Raw genomic sequence first — 24930 nt, 5'->3', positions numbered from 1 at the left:
CGACCAGAAATAGATTTGAACCTCTCGAAAATACAAGCGAGAAACCACCCATTCTCAAAACCGTCGCAACCACTAATGCAGCTCAACAAAAAGATCCCCGTACTAAAATAACCTGCAACAGTAGTAAACCACCAACACCCTCCTCCAAAGTCTTCTCCTGGTAGAAGGCCAAAATTGAAAGGCAAAATTAAAAGAGAGTTGCTTTCCTTCAGGAATGTTGTGATTGAGGGTGACAGTCATACCCGTTTCCTGGCCGGCATGGTGCAGAACCGCGTCTCATCGGCTACCAAAGTGACTGGCATATGTAAACCCGGGGCCAAACTCCTGAATGGAACGTCCAGCGCCCCCTCGCCTCCTTCTAGCTGCTTCATCCGGCTCGCCAGAACCAACGACATCGCTGCCGGTGAGTCACACAACATCTATAATAGCCTGGAAGAAAGAGTCACCGCTCGACTGAGTTCGGCCGATGTCATCTTGGCAACGATCCCTTATCTTCGCGATCTGCTCGTTAGCCATCCTGTGAACCAACGGACCATTCTCGCCAACTACTACATAGAGGAGCTATGCGTGAGACACTCAAACCTCAAGCTCCTCGATATCAATGATATCGGAAGAAACTGGTTCACACGGATGGCATGCATCTGCGATTGCCGGGTAAAGAGCTGCTGGGCGAAATGATAGTGGAGGGCTTGGTTGCTGCTGTCGGACCGCCTGCTGCGCCTGAGTTGTCTCTAACACTGCCCAGTGCTCGCTGCCTCACCTGCTGTTGCTGATACCTTTGAGTCGCCCGCCAGTCCGGCCCAGAACCGTCTCATGCAGCATGACACTTACGACGACGTCATCAAAGCTACTTCGCCTGTAAAAGCTGACGAAAACAATACACGCTTTCCTGTCAAAAAAACGAAGAGCCTATGACGAATGTAAAACGAGAAAACGAGAGAGGGATATCAGATCCTGTGTTTCATTCAGAACATCAAAATTCATAAAAATTGTTAAACACGTTTTCAGAAGCCACTCAAAATATTCATAAAATTACGAAATTCAAAATTATTCACCTAAATGCTCAATCTGCTGCCAATAAGTTAGAAGAGTTGGACCTCATGTGCGATGAGCGAAAACCTGATATTATTGTAATATCGGAACACTGTTTTACAACCGATCAGCATTTTAAAAAATACAAAATTATGAATTGGCACATATTTTTCTTCGTTCCAATTTTAAGGGAAGTGGTGTGGCAATCTTTGTAAAAATCCCCTTGAAATTTGAAAAAAATATAAGTCATTCATACTCTGGAATTTGATTTTGAGGCTGCTGGTATTAATATCAATTTAAATTCGTCCGAAAAAGTTAATATTGTTGAAATATACCGTCCAAACAACAACCGAAGTTTTATTTCATCCTTTTTTGGAAAACTAGAGAGCCTGCTAACCAATTTTTGTTTTCAAACAATCAAATATTTCTCTTAGTTGGCGATTTAAATATAAACACACTGGACCACCCCCAACCCCCACGCTCGGCGGCTGCGTGATATTCTTCAATCTGTTGGTCTAAATTGGTCAGTGAACTCTCCTACACGAGTATGTGCCACGACGAGTACAACCATCGACAACGTTATCACCAACATCCCGAAAGTTGACGTTGTAGTGTTAAATCCTGCCATCTCTGATCACTTCGCTCAGGAGATTGTGATTAATGGACATGATCCGATGACTAGGCTTGCAGAAAATACGGTCCAAAGAGTTCTAAACCCTCAAAATATTAACGAGTTAATTTATCACCTTAAGCGAGAAAGTTGGAATTTTTTAAATAACATTCAGTGTCTAAATAAAGTGTACAATGCTTTTAATGAACGCCTTCTCTATTATTTAAATATTTCATGTCCTTACAGAAAATTTGAAGTACGCAGTAAGCGACATAAGAATACTTGGATTACACAAGGCATTCTCACATCTCGCGAAAAACTCAAATTTTATCACTCAATTTTTATTAATACAAAGAACGAAAATTTTCAAAGATTTTTCAAAAAATTATAGAAGAATATATAAGAAAGTCATAACAGCTGCTAAAGCCTATGAATTAAACAATATATTAAAGAATACCTAGAACTTTTCTAAAACAGCATGGAAAATAATTAATTAATCCGTAAAAAGAGAACATCCAATACAAAAATCAAAACAATGTTTACTGCTCGTTGAAAACCAACTTATAGATGATCCTCAAAAAATTGCTGATGAATTTAACAAGTATTTTGCCTCAGTTGGTTCGTGTGATGCGTACTTCACTGAAACCCTCTCCCGAAACCTTGGTAGAGAACCGGTATCGTCTATGATTTTGACCCCTGTCGATGAGACTGAGATGGCTGGTATTGTGCAAAGACTAAATTGAAAGAAATCTTGTAACAACAGTGGTATGTCCATTTGGCTAGTAAAAAAATGCTCCAAGCATATCTTGACTCCACTAAAAAAGTGGTAAACTCCTCATTTCTATCTGAAGTGTACGCGGATGATTTGAAAACAGCAAAAATTTCCCCGACTTTTAAGATAGAAGATCCTCATTAAACCAAAAATTACCGCCCAATCGCAATCTTGCCAATTTTCAGCAAAATCTTTGAAAAGGCATTTTTTAATGATCTACAACGTTTTCTGGAAAGATTTGACATACTGTGGCCTGAACAATTCGGCTTCCGTAAAAACAAATCAAAAATTGATGCGGTTTCAAGTCTTGTGGATATTTTTGTCGATGGTTTTGAGAGACGGGATAAGTGCTCAGCATATTTCTCGATCTTTCTAAGGCTTTTGACTGCGTGCATCTTGGGACACTGATGCATCAGTTAGCGACATGTGGAATACGGGGTCTGCCACACAGGTGGATCTCGTCCTACATAAGGATAGAGACCAGTGCGTGCAGATCTCAAATGCCATGTCAGGAAAATTGAAAATGGCAAAATGGCGTCCCTCAGGGATCGATCCATGGGCCTACGTTAACAATTTAAACTCATCGGTCCAGAATGGAAAGGTGATTCAATATGCTGACGATACGACTCTCTGCATTACTGCAAATTCTTTGCAGAAGCTTGAAATTAATTCATTTGTCACAGTGAATTCATGCATCCAATTTTTTTGTTGGAAATTAATTTGAAAACAAACAGCTCAAAATCAAACACAATTGATTTTTGTCTGAGACAGTGTGAAGGTAGTGCATGACCTGCTGTCCTGGTAGATGGCAAACTCTTAGAGGAATCTGACTCCATCAAATTCCTAGGGATGTACCTAGATCGAGGTCTGACCTGGGACAATCATGTTGAAAGTGTTTGTTCCAGAGTAACTTCAGGTTTGTATGCTTTGCGGAATCTGGCAAAACACTGTTCTCACGACATCCTAAGAATGGCTTATTTTGCTCTTGTTTATCCGCACCTTGCATATGGAGTAAGGCTCTGGGGCAGCTGTCCAAACAACAAACTGTGTACGAATCATTTCAAAATTAAAGAGAAGAGAGTCGTGCAGGGATGCCTTCAGGGAGATTGGTTTTAATGACCTTGCCCTGCCTCTACATCTTCGAGGTGGCTGTATACTGTAAATCAAAGGGCACATTGGCTCAGGGAAGGAACATTAACCAGTATGAGATAAGAGGCAGTGATAACTATCGCAGTCAACAACATCGAACGGTGGCGTCTCATAATTTGCCATCGCAGGCTGGTGTTAGGTTGATTAATAGGCTCCCTGAGGATCTTAAAACATTGGCAGTACCAAAAAATTTAAATCTCGTCTTCAATGCCTATTGGTGTCAGGTGCTTTTGACACGGTATGTGAGTTCATGGAAAGCCGCCTGGGAATAGAAAATTAAAATCGAAAACACGTTTTAACAGGATCCGATTAGGCATTGCCTGTTTGTCTGGATGAGGAACTTTTTGTATGTATAATTGTGTGTGAATGAGTAGATAGGCTAATACATTGGCTAATACAGACTGCTTCATATTGTATGCTGTTAAAAGGCAATAAAGACTGATTTGATTTGGTTTGAGAAAGCACTTTATTCAACGTTCGACAGTATGCCCTGTACAGAAACCCGGCAAATATTGGTCCGAGAATGGTGGGGGATTTCCCCTCATTCGAGTATTTAGTTCGTTATACTCACGCTTGGCGAGCTACTGTACAATCAAATGAACTTTACAGGCAAGCAGCACTTCTTGGTCCAGGATGTTACACGCTCTATACAGAGCCTCGTAACTTGCGGGTCCGGACCAACACGTTCAAGGCCCGGACCAGCATGAGGCGCGATGACCAACAAGGTACGCACGATTTACGCTCCTGGACCAGCAAGTGCTGAGGTTCTAAACATATATATATATATATATACTCTGATATATATATATATATATATATATATATATATACTCATATATATATATATATATATATATATATATATATATATATATGTATATACTCTGATATATATATATATATATATATATATATATATATATATATATATACTCTGATATATATATATATTATATATCAACACTGAATTGCAAAAACCACTTGCTCCACCTAGACTCTAACCCAGATATATAAATATTTTGTTAACATTATTAATACAAATTTAACACTTTATCGTACTTTATTTAGCTGATAATTACATTTTAAAAGTATTTATAATGTTTCAAATTTTTTGAATTCATTCCTGACAACATGTTTATGTTGAAAGGCCTTGTGGATTAAATTTAAAATTATTGGGCAATTGTGTGTTTACTACAAGAATAATTAATTTTTTAATGTTTGATTATTTTATAAAGTTTTTGATTTGGTTTACAGACTTGAGGATATAAACATCGTGGAGGAGGAGGATGAGGAACAGATAATTGAGAAAAGAAGAAAACAAAGAGAGGAACTTCTCAAGGTGAGTTCAGGAATTTTATATTGAACCAAGGCAGTATAAGAAACAAAACGGGCAGGCCTGTTCTAGTGACATCACACTATCTGGTCGACAATATGTGATAGCTGATAATGCTGCAGCCTATCCTTTCATAAACTCCTAGTTTCACACCTATGTAAGAATCAAGAATCTTTATTGACCATTAGGCAATTACACAGAAAATTACAATAGGTCTCTTCAGTTCTCTATACTATACAGTCTAGTTGCCTAATACAAAGTACTAAACATTTATACTTAATAATATTCAACCAATAGAAGGACAGGGTGTACAATCTTTTCACTTGGTTTTGAGTTCAAAATGAGAACAACATAGCCTAAAATTACAAAACTTAACAAAATAAAATTTTTAACAAGAATCAAGAATCAAGAAATTTATTGCAACATAACATCCACAGTTATACAACTATACATGTTGTGTGAACAGGTTGCTTGTCAATAATACATACTATATGGTAAAAACAGTTTGTACAACATTTCATACATTAACAATGTATTTGTCAAATTCACTAAAACTACACAAGCTGCAGATTGTCCTGCAAGAATTCAGAAATATTATAATAGGCCTTATTAATTAGTAAGCTTTTCACTGATTTTTTAAAACTGAACACTGTTAGCTGCTTTACATGTAGAGGTAATTTGTTGTAAAATTTAATTCCCATATAATTTGGAGAGCTCTCAAATAATGTTAATTTGTGAAGAGGAAATTGCAGATTGTCTTTAAAAGGGTGCCATACTGATGAATTATATTTTCTGAATTTAGGCGATTATGAATAAATATTAAACAGCTATAGATATACAATGATGGAATGGTCAATATTTTCATATCTCTAAAAATATTTTTACATGAAGCTCTCTGATTCAAAAATAGCATGGTTCTAATATATCTCTTTTGAGCTTTAAAAACAGAGAAAATACCTGAACTACATCCCCACACTTGGATCCCATATTGTGCCAATGAATAAAAGCAAGCATAATAAACTATGAGTCTAGTCTTAATATCAACCAGCTCTCTCAATGTGTACACAATGTGTAACAGAACTAAGCCCTAGCTATTTACATTTATCCCCTCAAAATCATCACAGGCCAAATACTCTTCAATGGTTTAAAATTCCTTTTTCTTTTTCCAGTCATACAATTTTGGTTTGAACCTTGATAATGGCAAGTTTTTTAAGGTAGTGGGGAGTTTATTATAAAGTTAGAGCTGCTGATAGTAGTGACTCTTATAAGATTTATCAAGCCTAACATTGGGTGTGATTAGATTATCTTTACTTCTGGTGTCATGGCTGTGGATATTACTGTGAGTCTCAAACATATTCAAGTTTTCCTTTACATGGACCACGTTTTGAAAAATATAAATACAGGCCAAGGTCAAAATATGGAGCCCAGCAAAACTATTTCTACAAGATGCCTGGGTAGGTAAGCCTGCAATTGTTCTAATGGCCTTTTTTTTGCCAAACAAATACTCTTTGCAGCACCTGAGTTGCCCCACAAACGAATACCATAACACAGGTGACTGTGGAACAGTCCATAATAGGTCAGCACAAGTGTGTCCAAACTTACACAAAATTTGAGTTTTCTTAGCAAATAAGTTACCCTTGCAAGTTTCTTACAAATATTGTCAACATGTACATGCCAGCTTAGCTTACTATCAAGGTAAAAACCCACTAGCTTTACAGGTTTAAGTAAGCATTCATCCTCTTTATTTATTTGACTTCGTAATGTAAAAATTATATTCTCTGTTTTGTCCTCATTAATAAGTAGTTTGTTTGCAGAAAACCAATTTTTAGCTAACTCTAAAGATGTTTTTAGCTGTAAAGTAACATCAGGAACATCGTAACCTTTGCTAATCATTGTGGTATCATCAGCGTATAGTATTGAAAGACAAGGCACATTAACACTGAAATCATTGACATAGATTAAAAATAAAAAGGGCCCCAGAATAGAGCCCTGAGGAACTCCTGCAGTAACATTAAGGTAACCAGACTCAATATTGTTAACCTTAACTATCTGCTTCCTGCTGGAAAGATAAGTTTCAATTAATTGTAATTCTTTGTCCCTAATTCCATAATACTCTAACTTTTTACATAAGACACTGTGAGCAAAGGTGTCAAAAGCTTTGCTTAAATCGACTAAACTACTGCCTATCACTAACTTATCTTCAAAGCCCTTTAATATAACATTTACAACAGTTTCAACCGCCATTGCAGCAGAGAGTTTTGGCCTAAACCCAAATTGAAGATTATACAATAAGTTCCTATCTACAAAGTAATCAAAAAGCTGTGTCAGCAGGCAAGACTCGATAATTTTACTAAAAATTGGCACAATGGCAATGGGACATAGTTTTCAGGCAAGCTTCTGTATCCTTTCTTAAAAATAGGGGTAACTTTAGCTGACTTCAGACAGGTTGGAAAAAGGCCCTTAAATAAAATTAAGTTGATTAAATAAGTGAAAGGCTCAATTATGACATCAATTATTTTCTTTACAGTAAAATTAGAGAGTCCATACAAGTCCTCACTTCGAGAATTACTAAGTTTACTAACTGCACTAATGATTTTATTAGCATCAATCATATTCCATTTAAAGCCTAAAGGTAGATTTCCTGAAAGAGAGAAGTTTTTTAGCAGATCCATAAAGTTAAAATTATGTACAGAGGTATTTGAATTATTTTTACGTGGTACACTAACAAAGTAATTATTTAACATGTCAGGGGAGAGTGGGATATTTTTAGTAACATCACAGCTATTACCAGATTCCCTTTTAATTATATTCCATGCCATTTTACACTTATTTTGAGCATTATTTATGAGAGTATTGTTTGCAACTATTTTTGCTTCGCTAATGGCTTTCCTATAATATTTTTTATACTCGTTAAATCTATCTTTATCCTTAGGGTTTAAACTTAACTTCCATCTATCATATAAAATCAGTAAACCGGTTCTCATTGTCTTGAGCTCGGGTGTAAACCACTTTTTTCATACATTTAGGTTTTGGTTTATTTTTGTCAATACTGATCCTGGGACAGTTTTGATCAAACAATGCTGTCACGGTATCAAGAAAAATACTAAATCCTATATCAACATCACTTATTTTATAAAGTTGTATCCAGTTCTCATTAATTGACAGATTGTTTCTAAGACTTAATATTCTGTCATCAGTTATTAACCTTTTACTTAACTTTAATTCACAATTTTTTTCATTTTTAAAAATTTTCAAACTTAAAGTAACCAAAACGCCCGCATGGTCAGAGATTGAATCCTGATCAATAAGTGCAGTAGTACATAACTCCTTATCAATATTTGTATATACATTGTCTAGGCAGGAGGAAAATCTAGTTGGCCGATGATTTATCCAATATAAGTTAACTGACCTAAGGACATTGCAGAAGTGTGACACCTCGGGTCTGCTAGGTTTCAATATGTCAACATTTACATCACCACAAAAAGCAAAATAAGTATGAGGTAGTCTGTTCATTATGTCTAATATTAGAGTTTCTAGGTTGTTTATAAAAATACTAAAGTCTGAATTAGGAGTCCTATATACATTTAATACAACTAAATTATAATCTGAAATTAAGATTGCTGAGGCTTCACATAAATAATTAGAACAATGTTTTGATACGTCTAATGTCACATATTTGAGATAGTTCTTAATAAATATTGATGAGCCTCCATGGACAAGAGGGGGTTTCCGGCAAAAGCTAGATGCTAGCGTGTAGCCTTCCGGGGTGTAAAGACAAATTTCCTCATCATTAAGCCAATGTTCATTAATGCACACTACATCTATATTGTTGACATTTAAAATTATTTCTAATTGGCCAAGTTTGTTTCTCAAAGATTGAATATTTAAAGACAATACATTAAGATTACTGTTATTTATGCAGATAGAAGTAGGCGTGCTGTAGGTAAGTGTCCGTTTCCCGCAGACATACACTGGTTCGAACAGCTGGTCGCAGGTGTGAAGGTTGGGGGGACAAGTGACTTTGGAGGACTCGCTGTAACCATCCGATTTGAGCTGCTGGCTGCAGGTGTGCTGGTGGAGGGGTCAAGTGTCTTAAGTGGACTCGCTGTATCCTTTGTACAGGTTGAAGGTGCTAATGGTGTGACTTCATCAGGTGGACTGCTGCCGGGTGCTGAGGAAGTTTCCCCGTTGTTATCATCAATAGCATCGCATATTAGCTCGGCAAGCCAGCTTTTACCCAAGGAATTGAGGTGTAAGCCGTGACGCGTATGCAGAGGTCTGGCAGCTTTGCTTATTTCCACTAGAGTTACATTGTTATATAAATTGCTTAACTCTTTCAGGGATAGATTTGTTTTCCTTTGCGACTCATTAACGCAGGACCACAGAGGAAGGTCATATCTGTTTGGCAAGTCAACCAAAACTATTTTATTGTTCTTAATTGTGTCTTCAATCCTTGCAATTGCGGTATCAGCCTCATTTTTAGAGATGTCATTTGAGCCACAAATTATCACCAGAACGTCATCCTCATTTTTTAATTCACTTGTTATGTTTTTGTGATTCAATACGTCATCGCTCCTGCCTCCAGGTCTAACAAAACCAACAGTGTGGCGGGTGCTTTGATTTTTTGTTTACATACCACGATAATCCTCTTCCGTGACTGTCAGAACAGATCAGTAGTTTCTTTTCGTCGTTCACACTATCCTTATTTAGTGTATCGTCAATATTTGTAGTAGGCTTACAGTTACTACAGTTACAATTATGACAGCATTTCCTAGAGGATTCTTTAAGCGTACCAGCGTTTTTAATGGAGGTAGGCCCAGAACTCAGACTCTTCTCCATTGCAGGCATCACTTTGTTTTTTTTTAGGCATATATTTAGAGACTGGTCTATTTTGAAGGGACTTATGGGAAAAAGACTTAGGTGTTTGTAGAGGAGGGAAATCACTATCAGAAAATTCAGAGTTATGTCAATTTGTGTTTTCACCGAGCAACTGAAACTTGTTTCTCAAAGGTAAGCAAAAATCAGATGGCAGAGTGGCATTTAGCTTTAATGACGACTTGTTTTTATTCATTGAGCTTTCTAGCTTAATTATTTCTTCCTCCCTTCTTAAAAGTAAGTTTTCAAGAGTAATTTTTTCACTCTGAAGGCTTTGAATTTTGTTATATGCCTCCTCCAGGTCATTGTTAAGATTAGCAACAATTCTATTTAAGCTCTCGACCTCTTCCACTAATGTACTAGTTATATTATGGGCTAGAATCTCTTCTTCCTCTTCTTCTTTTGGTACTGTACAATTATCACAAACCCAATTTTTAGCCTTCGAGAGTTCAACGTAATCTTCCAAACTTAGGTTGGTACATTTAAAATGAGTCCATTTGGAGCAGTTGCTACTGCACAATAGAGCCTTGCTACACTTGCTAACATTTTTGTTACATACTGAACATGGAAATTTAATTGGTTTCTTTTTAACAATTTTTTTTTCACCAAGGAGAAAACATCCACTCACAAAACAGCAATATTTAATTTAATATAATAAACCTATCCGTGTGCTGGACATTAATACAAAAGTAGAGCTGGTCTCAATAGGCAGTGTTCAATAATAACAGTAAAAACAATATAATTGTTTTCCGTCAACAATATTATTTCCACAACCATGCAAGATGTGGTTATCAGGTTTTGATAATGTCAGGTTGGAATATGACCTTCACCAATTGCTCAGTCAATTAGTAGCTAGGCAAAGTTCAAACTAGTTTGAAACAGCTGTGCTACACCTTTGCTAAAACCTGTCCTCCACAACTGCTGTACTATGGCAGTCAATATCTTGTCTCACTTCCTATCAATAAGCAATAAGTTAGAAAGTTTATTTCAAGTAATTGATGCAGCTTTTATTCTCAAAATCACTAATAACACAATAGTTTTTTTTTCGATGAATTAAAAGTTTACTTTATCCAAAAAGTTGGTGTGCTCTTCTTAAAGTTTTAATTATAAAATTAAGGAAAACATGTTTTATCATCCAATAAATGTAAGTACCATTTCAAACAAGAAATATTAGCTATTACTGTGAATTAAAGTTTAACTTTTTTATTTTATATAGTGCACTGATACTTAGCAAAACTATTTAAGTCACTTTTAATTAAGACAATATTTAGTTACCACATAATATATTACAAACTTGGGAGACAGTAACCAAGAGCACTATTCACTACTAGTCTAAATAATGTATAACATCCCCAGTAATATAATATAAACTGTAAAATTAATTTTTTATGTATAGTGAGTAAGTGTACACAAATTCAATTATTTATTATAAAGGAGTACAACGTATATGTACGAGGGGTATCCAAAAAGTAAGTTTCACTGTTCTGTAATATGTAGCGCGGTTCGGTTGGCAACAGGTGCGCTGGTCACTGGCCCATTGTCACGCTTCTCAGTCAGTTGCTGCCCAAACATCATGGAGACTCCACTGCGTTCTGCCGCCAGTTGCGAAGTCCGTAGTGTTATTCGTTTCTTGACCGCCAAAAAACGAAACTGCCGTTGAAATTCATCGTCAGTTGTGTCAAGTGTATGGTGAACATGTTATGTCCGTTCAGATGGTCCGTCGTTGGCGTGCAATGTTTTTGGAAGGAAGAGAAAATGTTCATGACGATGAGCGTAGTGGCCGACCGGCCAATTCTCGGCAACCTGACGTCATTAATGCTGTACGAGCAGTTATTGACAATGATAAGCAAGTGACTCTCGATGAAATTATGGATAAACTGCCGTCAAGTGTTGAAGTTAGCCGGTCATCTGTGCACAATATCATGACAGAAGATCTTCAGCTTGCAAAAGTGTGTGCAAGATGGGTGCCTCGCTTATTGAGCAATGCCCATAAACAACAACGAATGGCTGCTGCCCAGTCTTTCTTGCGATTGTTTGACGATGAAGATGAAAACCTTTTCAGTAGAATAGTCACTGGTGATGAAACATGGATTCACCACTCAACTCCAGAGACCAAACGCCAGAGTATGGTGTGGCAAAAAAAAGGAGAGGCAGCTCCTCAAAAAGCCAAAGTTTTTGAGTCGGCAGGAAAGTTAATGGCTACAGTTTTTTGGGACTGCCGTGGAGTGTTATTGATTGACTATCTTCCTCGTGGCGAAACCATAAATGCAGAAAGGTATTGTGAAGTTCTCACCAGACTTCGGCGGGCAATACAGAATAAACGGCGTGGACTTTTGTCGCGCACGGTTCTGCTTATTCAAGATAACGCCCGACCACACGCTGCTCGTGCAACAATGAAACTTTTGAGGAAATTTAAGTGGGATGTTTTTGGTCATCCTCCATACTCACCAGATCTTGCGCCTAGCGATTTTCATCTGTTTCCGGAGCTGAAAAGACACCTTGGCGGTCGGCGATTTGCCAACAGCGATGACCTTCAAAATGAGGTAGATACTTGGCTTAAAAATTTGGCGGGTGAATTTTGTGATGCTGGAATAAAAAAACTACTTCCTAGATACCAAGAGTGCTTAGAAAGGGATGGTAACTATGTAGAAAAATAAGGTATGATGTAAAAAGTTGAATAAATGTGTTTCAGTTATTTTTTGAGTCTTTTTAACTTTTTCATAATTAATGGAAACTTACTTTTTGGATACCCCTCGTACATAGAAAGTTCTAATGTTTTGAGTGGAATTTAAAAATTCAAGAAATTTGACTTGGATTGTATTGTATGCTGTAGTGGTGTATTGCACCATATCTAATTTTCAATTGTGACTGTTAGTTTAGTCTCTTTATTACCAGTAATAACTAGATCTCGTCTGGAGGTTTATGCCACAAAATATTATTTCCAATTTTCAAATCTTAAAGTAACTTGTAGTTCTGAACCATTATAGTGTCCTCTGTGAGTAAATGCTCATATTGTTATTTAATTAAGCCATTTTATAATTATTTTGTAACATGGTACAGAAAAGATAAACACATTTACGTATTAATTTGTTTTCTGACGTGTAAAGATACAAAAATTTGTGCAGCAAAATTCCTTTTGTTGTTTTGGCAACTTATTAATTTTGTTTTGTCCACTATTTAACTTGCATATACACCATTTTCGAATAACTGATTCTTTGTTTACTACATTATTATAAGCCTCGGTTATTTTCCTAGACATTTTTAAAAAGTATTTTTTGTGTCCAATATACTGTACTTCGCAGAATTGTAAATTTGGTTCCACATTTTAAAACCCTGTAGCCAATGTCCGTAGGGGATCAATATTAGCTTCGGTCTAAGTGAAAGAGTGTTAATGTCACAAATCAGGTAATTATTGAAGTATTGGTCCTGACAGGTGGTCAAAACGTTATTTACTCTCAGAGTTACCCTTAGGCTAAACGGTTTGAGCAGTTTGAGACGTGGATATAGAAGAATGTGTTATGTTACAGAGGCTCGTAGTAAGCGAGGACTCTAACCTAACAAACAGTCCTGCAGCCCCGGACCCTGGCCAGGGGGAGACTGAACATTATTTACTCTCAGAGTTACCCTTAGGCTAAACGGTTTGAGCGGTTTGAGACGTGGATATAGAAGAATGTGTTATGTTACAGAGGCTCGGAGTAAGCGAGGACTCAAACCTAACTAACAGTCCTGCAGCCCCGGAGCCTGCCCAGGGGGAGACTGAACGTTATTTACTCTCAGAGTTACCCTTAGGCTAAACGGTTTGAGCGGTTTGAGACGTGGATATAGAAGAATGTGTTATGTTACAGAGGCTCGGAGTAAGCGAGGACTCAAACCTAACTAACAGTCCTGCAGCCCCGGAGCCTGCCCAGGGGGAGACTGAACCTGCCTCTGCTCCCACTCCTAAACCCAAGCGTAAGTCAAGATTCGAACCTGAGCCCACGCCCACACAGAAGCAAGAAAACAAGAACACACAGCGAAAGGACGGCAAATGGGACATGTTTGCTGAAGCAGATAACTTTGGCGGCCAGTACAATGTTAGTATTTTGTCGTGGCCTGGTATTATGACTGTTGGCATGAAAATTGCTAAGAAATGTATTAATTTAATTAGCTTTTGATACCACAAATGGTATTATAAGGGAAAATTAAATATAAATGGGATTTTTTACTATGTTCTCTTACAATATGAAGAAACCCCTCATTGCACTTAGGCCTAAAGAGGACCCTTGCACTGCTTCCAGAGTGACAAGATGGGTAGGGTGGGGATAGGAGGCACCTGATATTGCATGAGGAGGGATAATGGGAGGGATATCTCAGTCTTGTCACCTTGGAGGAAAGGGAGGCTAGCTCTTGCAAAGTGGACATGTAAACTGGGTTACTCCCTCATGTTTAGGCTTGAAAATGCCTTTAACATTAAGGGAGTGCCTCTCACTCAACATTCATTCTGTACAGTAAACCAGATCTGTAGACCAGTCCAATATCAAATGACATTTGTGGTTAGTGATGTGCTGCTCCTGGAGACATCCTTGGGTTGCCCAGATTTAAGTGGCACATCGGTTTTTGCTATACCCAGTGTAGGTTCTACTGGCTGGTATAAATCAGCCAGAAGGGTTCACCCGCCTGGGCATTTCGAGTCAGTTGGTTATGTTTTTTGTGGTTATATATATCCCTCGGCTTGCAGTAATAAGCAGCATTGATTATATGCAAAACACCCATAGGAGAATTCTCTTACTGGTCAAAATAAAAATGTTTGAAAGAATCTTGCCAGATAGCAGTTGGGTCTTGACTTCCATTGGGATTGCCTCCCCTTTCCTCCACCACGTCTTGCTGTGGCATGTTGGAATTTGGAGTGGTAGATCCATGTTTTATCACATATGATAACACATAAATGCCTTGCCCATGAATACATTTCATCAAAAATATCCCAATTTTCAAATGAATATGTTTTCAAACCTAACACATTGAATTTGCTATAATCTAATGCTGTGCATTCTTTAAGTTTTTTATATTATTAAATATGTAAGCATTTAATTTTATTTTGTGATCAGGGTCGTAACTTTGAGGGGTGGGATGAGTGGATAGTACTCTTTTAAGAGCCATTAAAAATATTTGTATAGCTGCAATCAACTTGTTTGAAATACAGCAATTAAATGTTCCACTTTGAACTAGACCTATCTACTTGTTTCAAATTTGTTGCAGTCCACCTCATCAATCAAATTCACCCCCCCTCCCCTCAAAGCCATGTCCTAGTTACACCACTGATTATGATTACAATTGTGTCAATACATTCTCTAGTATTCATCAGTCTGATTCAATATTTGTTCTCATAAATGTTGTTTTGAACAGAGTCCAAGCATGGTGACAAAAGGGGGGCTGTTGCCTGAGAATCCGAGTCTCACAGACAACTGGGACGATGCTGAGGGCTATTACAGGGTGAGGATCGGTGAGACCATGGACAACCGCTATGTGGTGTACGGCTACACTGGCCAGGGGGTGTTCTCCAACGTCATCCGAGCGAGGGACGGAGCAAGGGGCAATCAGGACGTGGCAATCAAAATCATCAGGAATAATGAAATCATGTAAGTTACATAGGAATGGAGATTTTTTCATAAGCTGTCTCCCTTTTTACTGCTATGTATTTAAGTTCTGGAAAGTAAATGTTATATCTGAAATTTGAGAAAATTATTGTTGGTGTATTTCAGGCACAAAACAGGTTTGAAAGAACTGGATATTCTGAAGAGGTTGAATGACACGGATCCTGACGACAGATTTCACTGTCTTCGGCTCTTTAGACATTTCTTCCACAAGCAGCATTTGTGCATGGTGTTCGAGCCCCTCAGCATGAATTTAAGAGAGGTAATTTGATGTATTCTGCCCTATAACTAATTAGCTTAAATTTCCAAAAGTATTGGATAGTTTTGTTTATATTATGGTTCTCAGTTTCAGTTATATTTCTAAATTGGTACATTTACCAAACAGAATTCTTTTCTATCTTCTTATAATACTTTATACAAATATAAATGTGTAAAAAGAACGCTTTAAAAGAAGATCTTAAATTTATTTTTTTAGCAATTTAATTATTGTATAGATAATTTAGTTAACTTACTATTTCAGCATGCTGAAAAGTGGCATTATGAGTACAGAAAATACGATTAAATTGTGGAATTGAGACCCACCTTTCAGTTCCCGCAGTTGCTGCTTCCACAGTTCAGTTAGTGTTACTCTCAGTTTTTTCAAATCCATATATCCATTAATTTGCGATCTTCCTCACATATTATTTTCATTGTTAAATTTACTATTGTAGTTTTGGAATTAAACATGATAGCAATTTATTATATTTGGGTTGGAAATTATTGAATAGTTACTGAATTGTAATTTTATTGTTATTTTTTATTAATCATTTTAATTGAATTTTATTATCTGTTTGTCCCCCACCCCCCAGCTCATATTTATTTTAGCTTATTTCCTGTGAAAAGCCAATTTTTTATGTCACCACCGGTTATTCATTAAAAAAATTTTTAACAAGCACATTGCCTTATTAAATTATGAAGGAAAATGTTATAATAAAAATAAGTAACAAAATATTTGTATACAAACATTTATTTTAATGTTTAAAATTATATTTTGAAATTGAACAAAGAAATTGGCAGAACTCATTTCTTTGTAAGTTTAATAAAATAATTAATTGAACTGTCACCAATAGTTAGTATATAGTAACTATGTACAACATTGTAATGCACTTGTGGTCGAGTTGTCACAGTTACATTTAAATTGTTGACATCATTTAAATTAATACATTGATCTTTTTATAAGGTTTTTGCAATTAAAAAAATGTATCCTTGTTTGTGGGACCCCTCCTATGAGAATTATAACAACACAGACACCAGGGACGTAGCTAACCAGCACTGACAACCAGCCACGTGTGAACAGCATTTTCCATACTGGTACATACTGCTGGTGAATGTAGCTGATACAGCTACATGTGAATGGGTCTTTATAGGAGAGTGTCTTTTCCTCAGAATAAACATCCCTTGTAGATGAAAATCAACCCGGTACATTTATACTTCAATATAAAATAATATGAGCACCTATAAAAATGTAACTGTTTTATTTTCAGGTTTTGAAAAAGTATGGAAAAGATGTTGGGCTTCACATCAAAGCTGTCCGCTCATATAGTCAGCAGTTATTTTTGGCTCTCAAACTTCTGAAAAAAGCCAACATATTACATGCTGATATCAAACCTGATAATATTTTGGTAAGTATTTTTTTATCATAAATTTTTCTGTAAATAAATTTAAAGAGAAAATTCTACATTAATTTGACACCATATTTTAACTTTTTATTGATACTACGAATATCTATTTGCAGGTAAATGAAAACAAACTTGTGCTAAAATTATGTGACTTTGGGTCGGCTTCACATGTGGCTGAGAATGAAATCACACCTTATCTTGTCAGTCGGTTCTACAGAGCTCCTGAAGTCAGTAAGTATAAAGAAAGTCCTCAACTATCTTTCAGAAGATTTCTCAGTTGTGATAAAAGAACGTAATGAAATGAAATTTAATATCAGTACTTGCTTCTTTGGGTTTGTATTTGGAATGTGTAAAAAGTTAGTAAACATTGAAAACAGTTCAATTTGATGGTCTTTTATATAAAATTTTCAAATTGTTTGATTGAGTGTATTTTCCTCAGAATAAATTTCTTTATCTGTCTTTTCTTATAGGTCTTTATCTACATTCTTGTTGGCCTTGTTGTACTCCAGCGTATGATGGCTTCTTGGCACATGTGTATCTGTGAACCTAGACATCTGTTGGCTGCATTACATGTGCTGTGTGTGTTTGTACTTTTGTTCCAAATGAAATCATTCTGTGTTGTACGTATTTATGTTTTGTATTTATTTGGTGGACACTTGTTTTAATTAGTCTTTTTTCTAAAAGTTTTAGGAATTCCTTACGACTTTGGAGTAGATATGTGGTCAGCTGGGTGCACCATATTTGAACTTTACACTGGAAAAATCATGTTCTCTGGAAAGTCTAATAATCAAGTAAGTAATTCGTTGTGTTCGTATGTTTATAACTACACACTTAGGATAATTTGAACATTATTAATTTGAAATTTTTGATCATATGAATGTTTTTACTGGACTCTTGACATAATAATTCTGTCTGCATATTAAAACTCTTGGATGGTTCTATTGTTTTTATTTGTCTCTTGAGCTTTGAATTCTCCAATTTCCAATGCAGTTGCACAAACAAATTCTGGCAAATCTTCAAGTCTTCTTTTAAAGGAGTGTCTCGAGGAAAACACTGCAAATTATTATTTCAGTATACTAATTGTTAAGGAGTTAGTTAACTAACACTTTCAAAGGCTTTCACTAACACTAGATATTGAATTAACCCTGTTTCTGCCAGTGCCCACAAACACCAGATGTCAGCAGTTTGCATCTAATCTGCCCGTGTACGATTTTATTGGATGTTCATAAAAACTATTATAAAATATATTATGTACTACCTTATCATAACTTAGCAGTTAATTAAAGTGATCATTGTGGATAGAATTATTTTTATACTTCCTTGTTGAACCCACAGAGGGTACAGCAAAAACTGGTATCTAGTCTGCTGCAGGAGATGACTGTTGGAGTTTGGTGGAATTTGTTCCCTAAGTAAGAGTCAAAGGCTTTTGCCAGCTTAGTCATAAGGGTGTGTCATCATGACGATATTTGTGCCCTAAATTTTTCCTCATGAATCTCGACAAGGGGCGGCCCCTATTCTCAACCTTACCCATCCAAAATAACCTGTCACTATCGAAGTAGTGTAAAGGTGTTCAGAGAACTAGGTGCAATTTTCTAAGCTTCCTGTCGTAAGAGAACATAAAAAGTTGATAATTCTTTTATAGTAACATCCTATGAGAAACTGAAGTTATTTCAGTCATTATTTCAGCACAATATGTTCAACCCTTCTTTGCTTCTGCTGAATTTTTTGGAATTCTGACTCGTGTAAATATTTTAACGATTTAAATATGAACTATACCCGATTAGTGTTTTGTTCTGTTCAAGTTTGACAATTATAAAAGTGCATTTTCATTTTATGAATACCCAAGGCTGATTTATTCCATACATTCCATTATGGCTGTGACTTCTGCTTGTGGGATAAAGACCACTCCCTACAAGGTCTCACTCCCACAATTCCAGCGCCTGTGCCAATTTTTGTTTTAGAGCCATCTGTAAACCATTCAAGCTCTGCTATTGGAGTCTTTGAATTTACAACTTGAGATCAGAAGAGTAACTTGTAATATTTCTTGAACATAGTGTTTGGCCTGTATTAAGTTCTTGCTGAAGCTTAAAAAACCTTTTATTTTATATTTAATATAAGTTTTGTGTAAATCCTATTCAATAATCTACACAGGCTCTCTGGTAACAATAGATCCTTTGCAGATGCTGAAATTCTTTATGGACTTCAAGGGGAAAATGCCAAATAAAATAATAAGGAAAGGTGCTTTCAAAGATCAACATTTTGACCACAACTGCAATTTCTTATACCATGAAGTTGACAAGGTCACAGAAAGGGTAAGGTCACATTTTACAATATTCTAAACTCTTATTGATTATGTTATTATAACTCATGATAGATTAAAATTGTATTGTTGGTAGTATTGTTTATATATAATTGTATAAGAAGTGCAGAATCTTTTGAAATTAGTACTTGTTTTTATTAGCATCTAAATATTTTAATGGCTTTAAAATGTTTGAACTTTATGTAGTGTTTAACAGTAAAACACGTAATATAATTTTCAATTGCCATTTCAAACAAGAACTGCATAAAGAAATCAGTTTTAATTTATTGAAAGTAATTGTATTAGCAAACAATTGGATAAAATGTCTTCTTTAGTTATAACCACCACAAATGGTTATAACTACTTGTTATAACAAGTAGATCATTTGTGGTGGTTTTCGTCTTTTTTAAATCTTTAAATAGTTTATTTACGAGACCCATTTTAAGCCTTATTCTGCCCGTTCTCATGGGCCACTGATGTGTTCGAGGATCTTATAAAACAGAATAAGGGGAGAGTTGATACAGTACAAGATCGATGTCACTGATAAACAATGCTGCGGTCACAGACAGGAATTGAACCTGTGGTATCTCTAACTCAGATCCATGTCTAACATTTTAAACCACTCGGCCATTCAGATTTCAGGATTCAGGTTCTCAGCAGCTAGTAAAGTACTATTAGTTAACACTTGGAACTATATCATATCTAAGGATATTAACTACTGCAGCTGTTACAATTCATTCTGTAATAATTCAACATAACTAAAAACAATATTTAGGACAAAAAATATATTATCATAACAGAGAGAATAAAACAGCATTAACAGAAATTTGGATTCTTTCACTGAAACAAGATTGTAAGATGCTTAGAAGATTACAGCTAAAAAGTTTAACCCTAGAACTGACGTCAAATTTATCTCAGTGGTGGAGTTTTTTTTGTACCTCGAACATTGCCTTATATTTATTTTATTACCATATGTATAATATAAAATAATTATACTATCTTACGTACCATTTTATTCAGGAATGTCCAAGAACATTTGATTTATAATTAAATAAATGTAGTCAACGCATTTGTAAACATAAGAAAATCAAATCAAGTTTTTGATTTGTGCAAAGGTTATGATTGATGATATGATAAAAAATAATATACAAGAGATTGAGCATTTAATTTTGAGTAAAACCAAAAAGATTAATAGGTTCTAATCTTTTATATATTATGTACATTAGAGAAAACCTCACTAAGTATAGATGGTCAGAATCGCAAATTATAAAAAAAGTAAAACTTCTACCTTTACTGTTTTAATTATTCAGTCTTTGAACTAATTTTTTCAACTCATTTCACTTTTAGGAATAGTACAATATAAATGTTACTAAACCATAACAAATATATTTATATAATTTTGATTAGTCTCAGCACACACAGCTGTGAAGGAGACGAGAATGTAAGAAATAGTTCAGAGATTACAAAATACATACACGTGTAACAGAGCATGAAAATGATCAGAAAGTTTATTATTTACGTAATTTGGACATTTCTCTTTCTATTAATATCAGTACCAACATGTTTTGAACATATTTTAAAGATTTAATAATACAAAACCATAGACCATGTTATAAGACCCGATATTGGGCACTGCCAACTAGAATACAATTATAATGCCCGATGTCAGATTTTGCCAGTTGCAGAGCAGTTTATCTCTTTATTGCAGAGATAATGCCCAATGACCACATTGAAGCAGACCACTGTTGTCATCACTACATTATTGTAATCAGAGAGTCAATGCGTATTTCTGTCCCTGCAGGAGAAAGTGGTGACGATGTCGACTATCAACATAACCAGAGATCTGCAGTCTGAACTGGTTGGCAACCAGCACCTGCCCGATGATCAAGCCAGGAAAGTCAACCAGCTCAAGGACCTACTGGAGAAAATTCTGATGCTGGACTCGACCAAGCGAATCCCCATCAACCAGGCACTGACTCACCCATTCATCCAAGAGAAGATATAGTGCCTGCAGAGGTAACCCTTGTGTGGACAAAGTTTATTTCGGTTTTGTCTCGTTTAATGAAAATTTTAGGCCCTCGATAGTTTGCAATCTGTACATAAATGATATCAATTTGGGTGTAGTGATAGGTAGATGCATAATTAATAATGTAAAAAATGTAAGGCCACTTTGTATTATTGTTTCTTTATTTCGAGGATGCATTTTATAAATGAAGATATTACTAAAACTGTTATTATTGTTTTCGTAACAATTTTACTATTAATATTGTATTATTTACAACCACTGAATGTTTATAAGGAGGTGTTTTGTTAATAACAGCTATAGTTTTATGTGAGTGTCTTGTTTTTTAGGAAAATGAAGTTATTTTAGTATACAAAAATCAATAATACAGTACATAGTTGTATGGATCAAGCCTCTTCACAGAAATCAATAGGATTACTTGATTATTGTGAAAAAAAGAAAATGTATGTGCTTTGTAAATAAATGGTTTTTGAAATCATGCTAATGGAGTTACAGTGATTACACTTATTTGTTCCCTAATACAAAATAATCGTCATTATAAACAATTCATTGTCAAAAGTTACTTGTCTGATTTGCTTCAAAAATTAAAGTTCATTGTACTGTATTTCTTCTCCACTCCACAATTCAGTTTTGTGTATGAAACATGTTGTAACCCTACAGTCATACGATCGTTTTCCAAAATCTTCATTTACAAGTTCGAGTAGGAGAGTGGATATGGTGATTATCGTCTTTTAAGGTTTTAGTTTGGAAGACAGCTTATGAGTTGGTTAAAATATGATTTACAGCCCAAACTGTGTGATCTCGGGTATAAATAAAAGTGGCAGTATTAATTTGCAATCAGTTTTTTTTGTTGGGTCAATCAAAAGAAATTCAGAGTCTCAGCCGTAGAAGATAATTTCTTTGAAGAGATGAACAATAAGAAAAATTATTTGTTTGCTCCACAAGGAAATGCAGGCTTTTAAAGTAATTTTTGGCAATTTGCAATATGTGAGTCCACACGAGTTTTGTGGGTATTTCTAGTATACATAAGTAAAATAAAATGAGTTAATAAGTAATAGTCTGCCATTTTTATTCTATTTGGATTCAATCTAATATTGCATAAGTTTGAATTTGATTTTGTATAAATAGCCATCAAAATACTTATTTAAAATTTGACTCATTTCAAAATTTGAAACTTTATGTTGTAAAGATTCATTTTTAACTGTTTCTTTCAATCTTACATTTTACAATCTTTGGTTTTTACTGCTGTTTAGTAGTAGGTCTTCTATAATATTGGGCTTGTCAGGACAATTAATTTTGTTGGTAAGAAAGGGCGAGAAGTCATGCTGTAAACTGGAATTATATCTCATAACAGCCATTTAAGTCAAATATCAAATAAAATTGTGTTTAATAAAGTATCCTTATTGAATAATAAAATGTTAGAATTTTTTGTTTTGCGATATTTGGTAAATGTCGTAAATTAGCAATAATAAGAAATTTTCATTTAAAAATCATGTAAAATCTAGTTTTGTAAAATTTTGTCAGTTTAAGCAATAGATTTTTTAGCTTTTGTACGGGAAAGGAAAGGATTGAAGACCCATTTATAATTAATTTGGATTGATGAACATTGGTATGACTTTTAATAACTATGTTAAAGAATAAAATTCTTAAAATTGAATTTGTTTAAAACAAGCTTTTCAGATTTGTTAAGAAGAGCTAATGGCTTGCAATCAAAATATGCACAAATCGTATTTAGACTAAATGAAGGATATTACGCAAAAAATGATTATCACTATACAGATATTTCAATATATTACTACTATGAGTTTTGGATATTCAAGGCCATGTTCTTAATACTGGAAATGAAATATTTTTACTCAAGGAGTATAGTATTTCTTCATTATGATTTATTACATAATTTTAAATTTCCTCAGAATTTATAATATACTTAAGAAACATGAGCTCATATTTGTGTGTGTTTTTTTAAATTCTCAATATCATACCAAAATAAAATCATTTAGTGTGTACGTTACTTTTTTCCTAAAAGTCTTGTCACATCATGTATAAAATTTCTTGTTAAAAAAATTAATTAAGACTATTTAAGCAATATAATAGCAGCTGAACTGTTTGGGTTTTAGCAATGTTTGAATAATACTTTGACTTCTGCAAAAATTACTCTAAAATGAAACGTTAATTTATATGTTTTCATGTGGCTTGATCCCATGTTTACTTAACACTCCAAACTAGGTCATAATGTCTAAGCATATTGTAAAATACATAAAATTTTAATTATTATCACTGGGAAATTACCGTTATTTTTCTCTTCAAAATATTCTGTATATAATATAAATTGTGCTTTATTCGCTGTAAATTTTGTAGTTATTTGCAATATATATCTCTAAAACGTGTTTATAATAATTAATTAACCAGAGAATACTGGATGTAAATATATAAGATTTTACTATATTAAAGTGAGATGTTATGTTTTGTTATTTTAGTACCTAGCAAACTCTAATGTAATTGTGGAGGGGATAATATAATTTTGTATTATAAGAGCAGTTTACTTTGACTAAAAATAATGTCCGTGAATTCACTGTTGGTTGTGGCAAACTACTACAACGTCCAGGATTGGTGTTGTTTGGGGACGAAGGAGGCTGTTTTTAGTTTGTTTTAGCACTAGTATTATCAGTGGTTTTATACAAGACTAATAAAATGTATTGTAACAGACCTCTAAATAATTTAAATACAAAAGTCTTCTGTTTATAATAAAATTTAACACTAAACCTAAAGGAATTTTGTTCAATCCAGATCAGTGAATCTAATTTGGGTTGATGAGTTCTGGGATATTACAAGAATAGAACTTAATGTTGATGTATTACAATACAATTTCCAATCAAATATATAAAATTATATAATTGGATGTTTAGTACATATCTGTTGAAAATAACAAAATATTAAAACTGGGTTTTATACTTATTTTACACTGAAACTGAATATTATGTTGCTTTTCATTACCTAATAAAATAAGAATTAACTTAAAGTTTTGTTAAGTTAATGGGCAGTCAAGATGTTTTCTTTTAAATGTTGTTTTATCAGTGTAGCCAAAGATAATATTTCATGTATTTTTCACTAGTTTTCTTTCAACCACAATCCAATAAATGAAATTTAATGAACTTAGTTTTAATAAAATGTAATATTCACTCTTAATTTTAAATTAAGTTAAGACATTAGTTTTTTAACTTATCTCTTGTTCTGATTAATGTTTTATTAATTTGCTCACTAAAAGAATTAATTAATATTAATTTTAGAATTAAAAATTTCTAGTTGTGAAAGTTTAATTGTAGAATTTTCAAAATTTATTCGTGCTTAAAATATGTGTTTTATACACCAACAAAAATTAATATGAAAAACATGTTTGCAAAACTGTTTGAGTGCTTTAAGTAAGCACATTATTATAATTGTAGGAAAATAATTAATTGGTGTATGGGAATTTTATTAAATTGAAACAGTTTCTTATTGCTGTAAAATAAAAGAACCAAATAATGAAACATTTTATTGTAACAATTCAAT

The 24930-nt window shown here is 34.5% G+C and overlaps 1 protein-coding gene across 1 annotated transcript; it reads left to right on the top strand.

Moving 5' to 3' along the window:
• The first annotated feature begins 674 nt into the window (after window positions 1-674).
• LOC124371987 (serine/threonine-protein kinase PRP4 homolog) lies at window positions 675-21869 on the top strand. The gene is made up of 11 exons (XM_046830358.1): window positions 675-765; window positions 1561-1714; window positions 4818-4902; window positions 13617-13844; window positions 15154-15386; window positions 15510-15663; window positions 16925-17062; window positions 17176-17290; window positions 17744-17850; window positions 19240-19371; window positions 21160-21869. Exons 1-11 carry the CDS (start codon window positions 675-677, stop codon window positions 21361-21363), a joined length of 1641 nt encoding a protein of 546 aa, XP_046686314.1. The 3' UTR covers window positions 21364-21869.
• Window positions 21870-24930: the final 3061 nt, after the last annotated feature.

Source organism: Homalodisca vitripennis, unplaced genomic scaffold (assembly GCF_021130785.1).
Source record: "Homalodisca vitripennis isolate AUS2020 unplaced genomic scaffold, UT_GWSS_2.1 ScUCBcl_2365;HRSCAF=7048, whole genome shotgun sequence".
Classification (NCBI taxonomy): domain Eukaryota; kingdom Metazoa; phylum Arthropoda; class Insecta; order Hemiptera; family Cicadellidae; genus Homalodisca; species Homalodisca vitripennis.
The sequence above is the reverse complement of the archived record's forward strand: the minus strand, read 5'-3'. Positions and strand labels throughout refer to the sequence as shown.

Coding starts and splice junctions, on each gene's coding strand:
- LOC124371987 (XM_046830358.1), top strand. CDS start 675: ATGATAGTGGAGGGCTTGGTTGCTGCTGTCGGACCGCCTGCTGCGCCT. Junction 13,845..15,153: donor ACTTTGGCGGCCAGTACAAT/GTTAGTATTTTG, acceptor TGTTTTGAACAG/AGTCCAAGCATGGTGACAAA. Junction 17,291..17,743: donor CTACAGAGCTCCTGAAGTCA/GTAAGTATAAAG, acceptor TTTTTCTAAAAG/TTTTAGGAATTCCTTACGAC.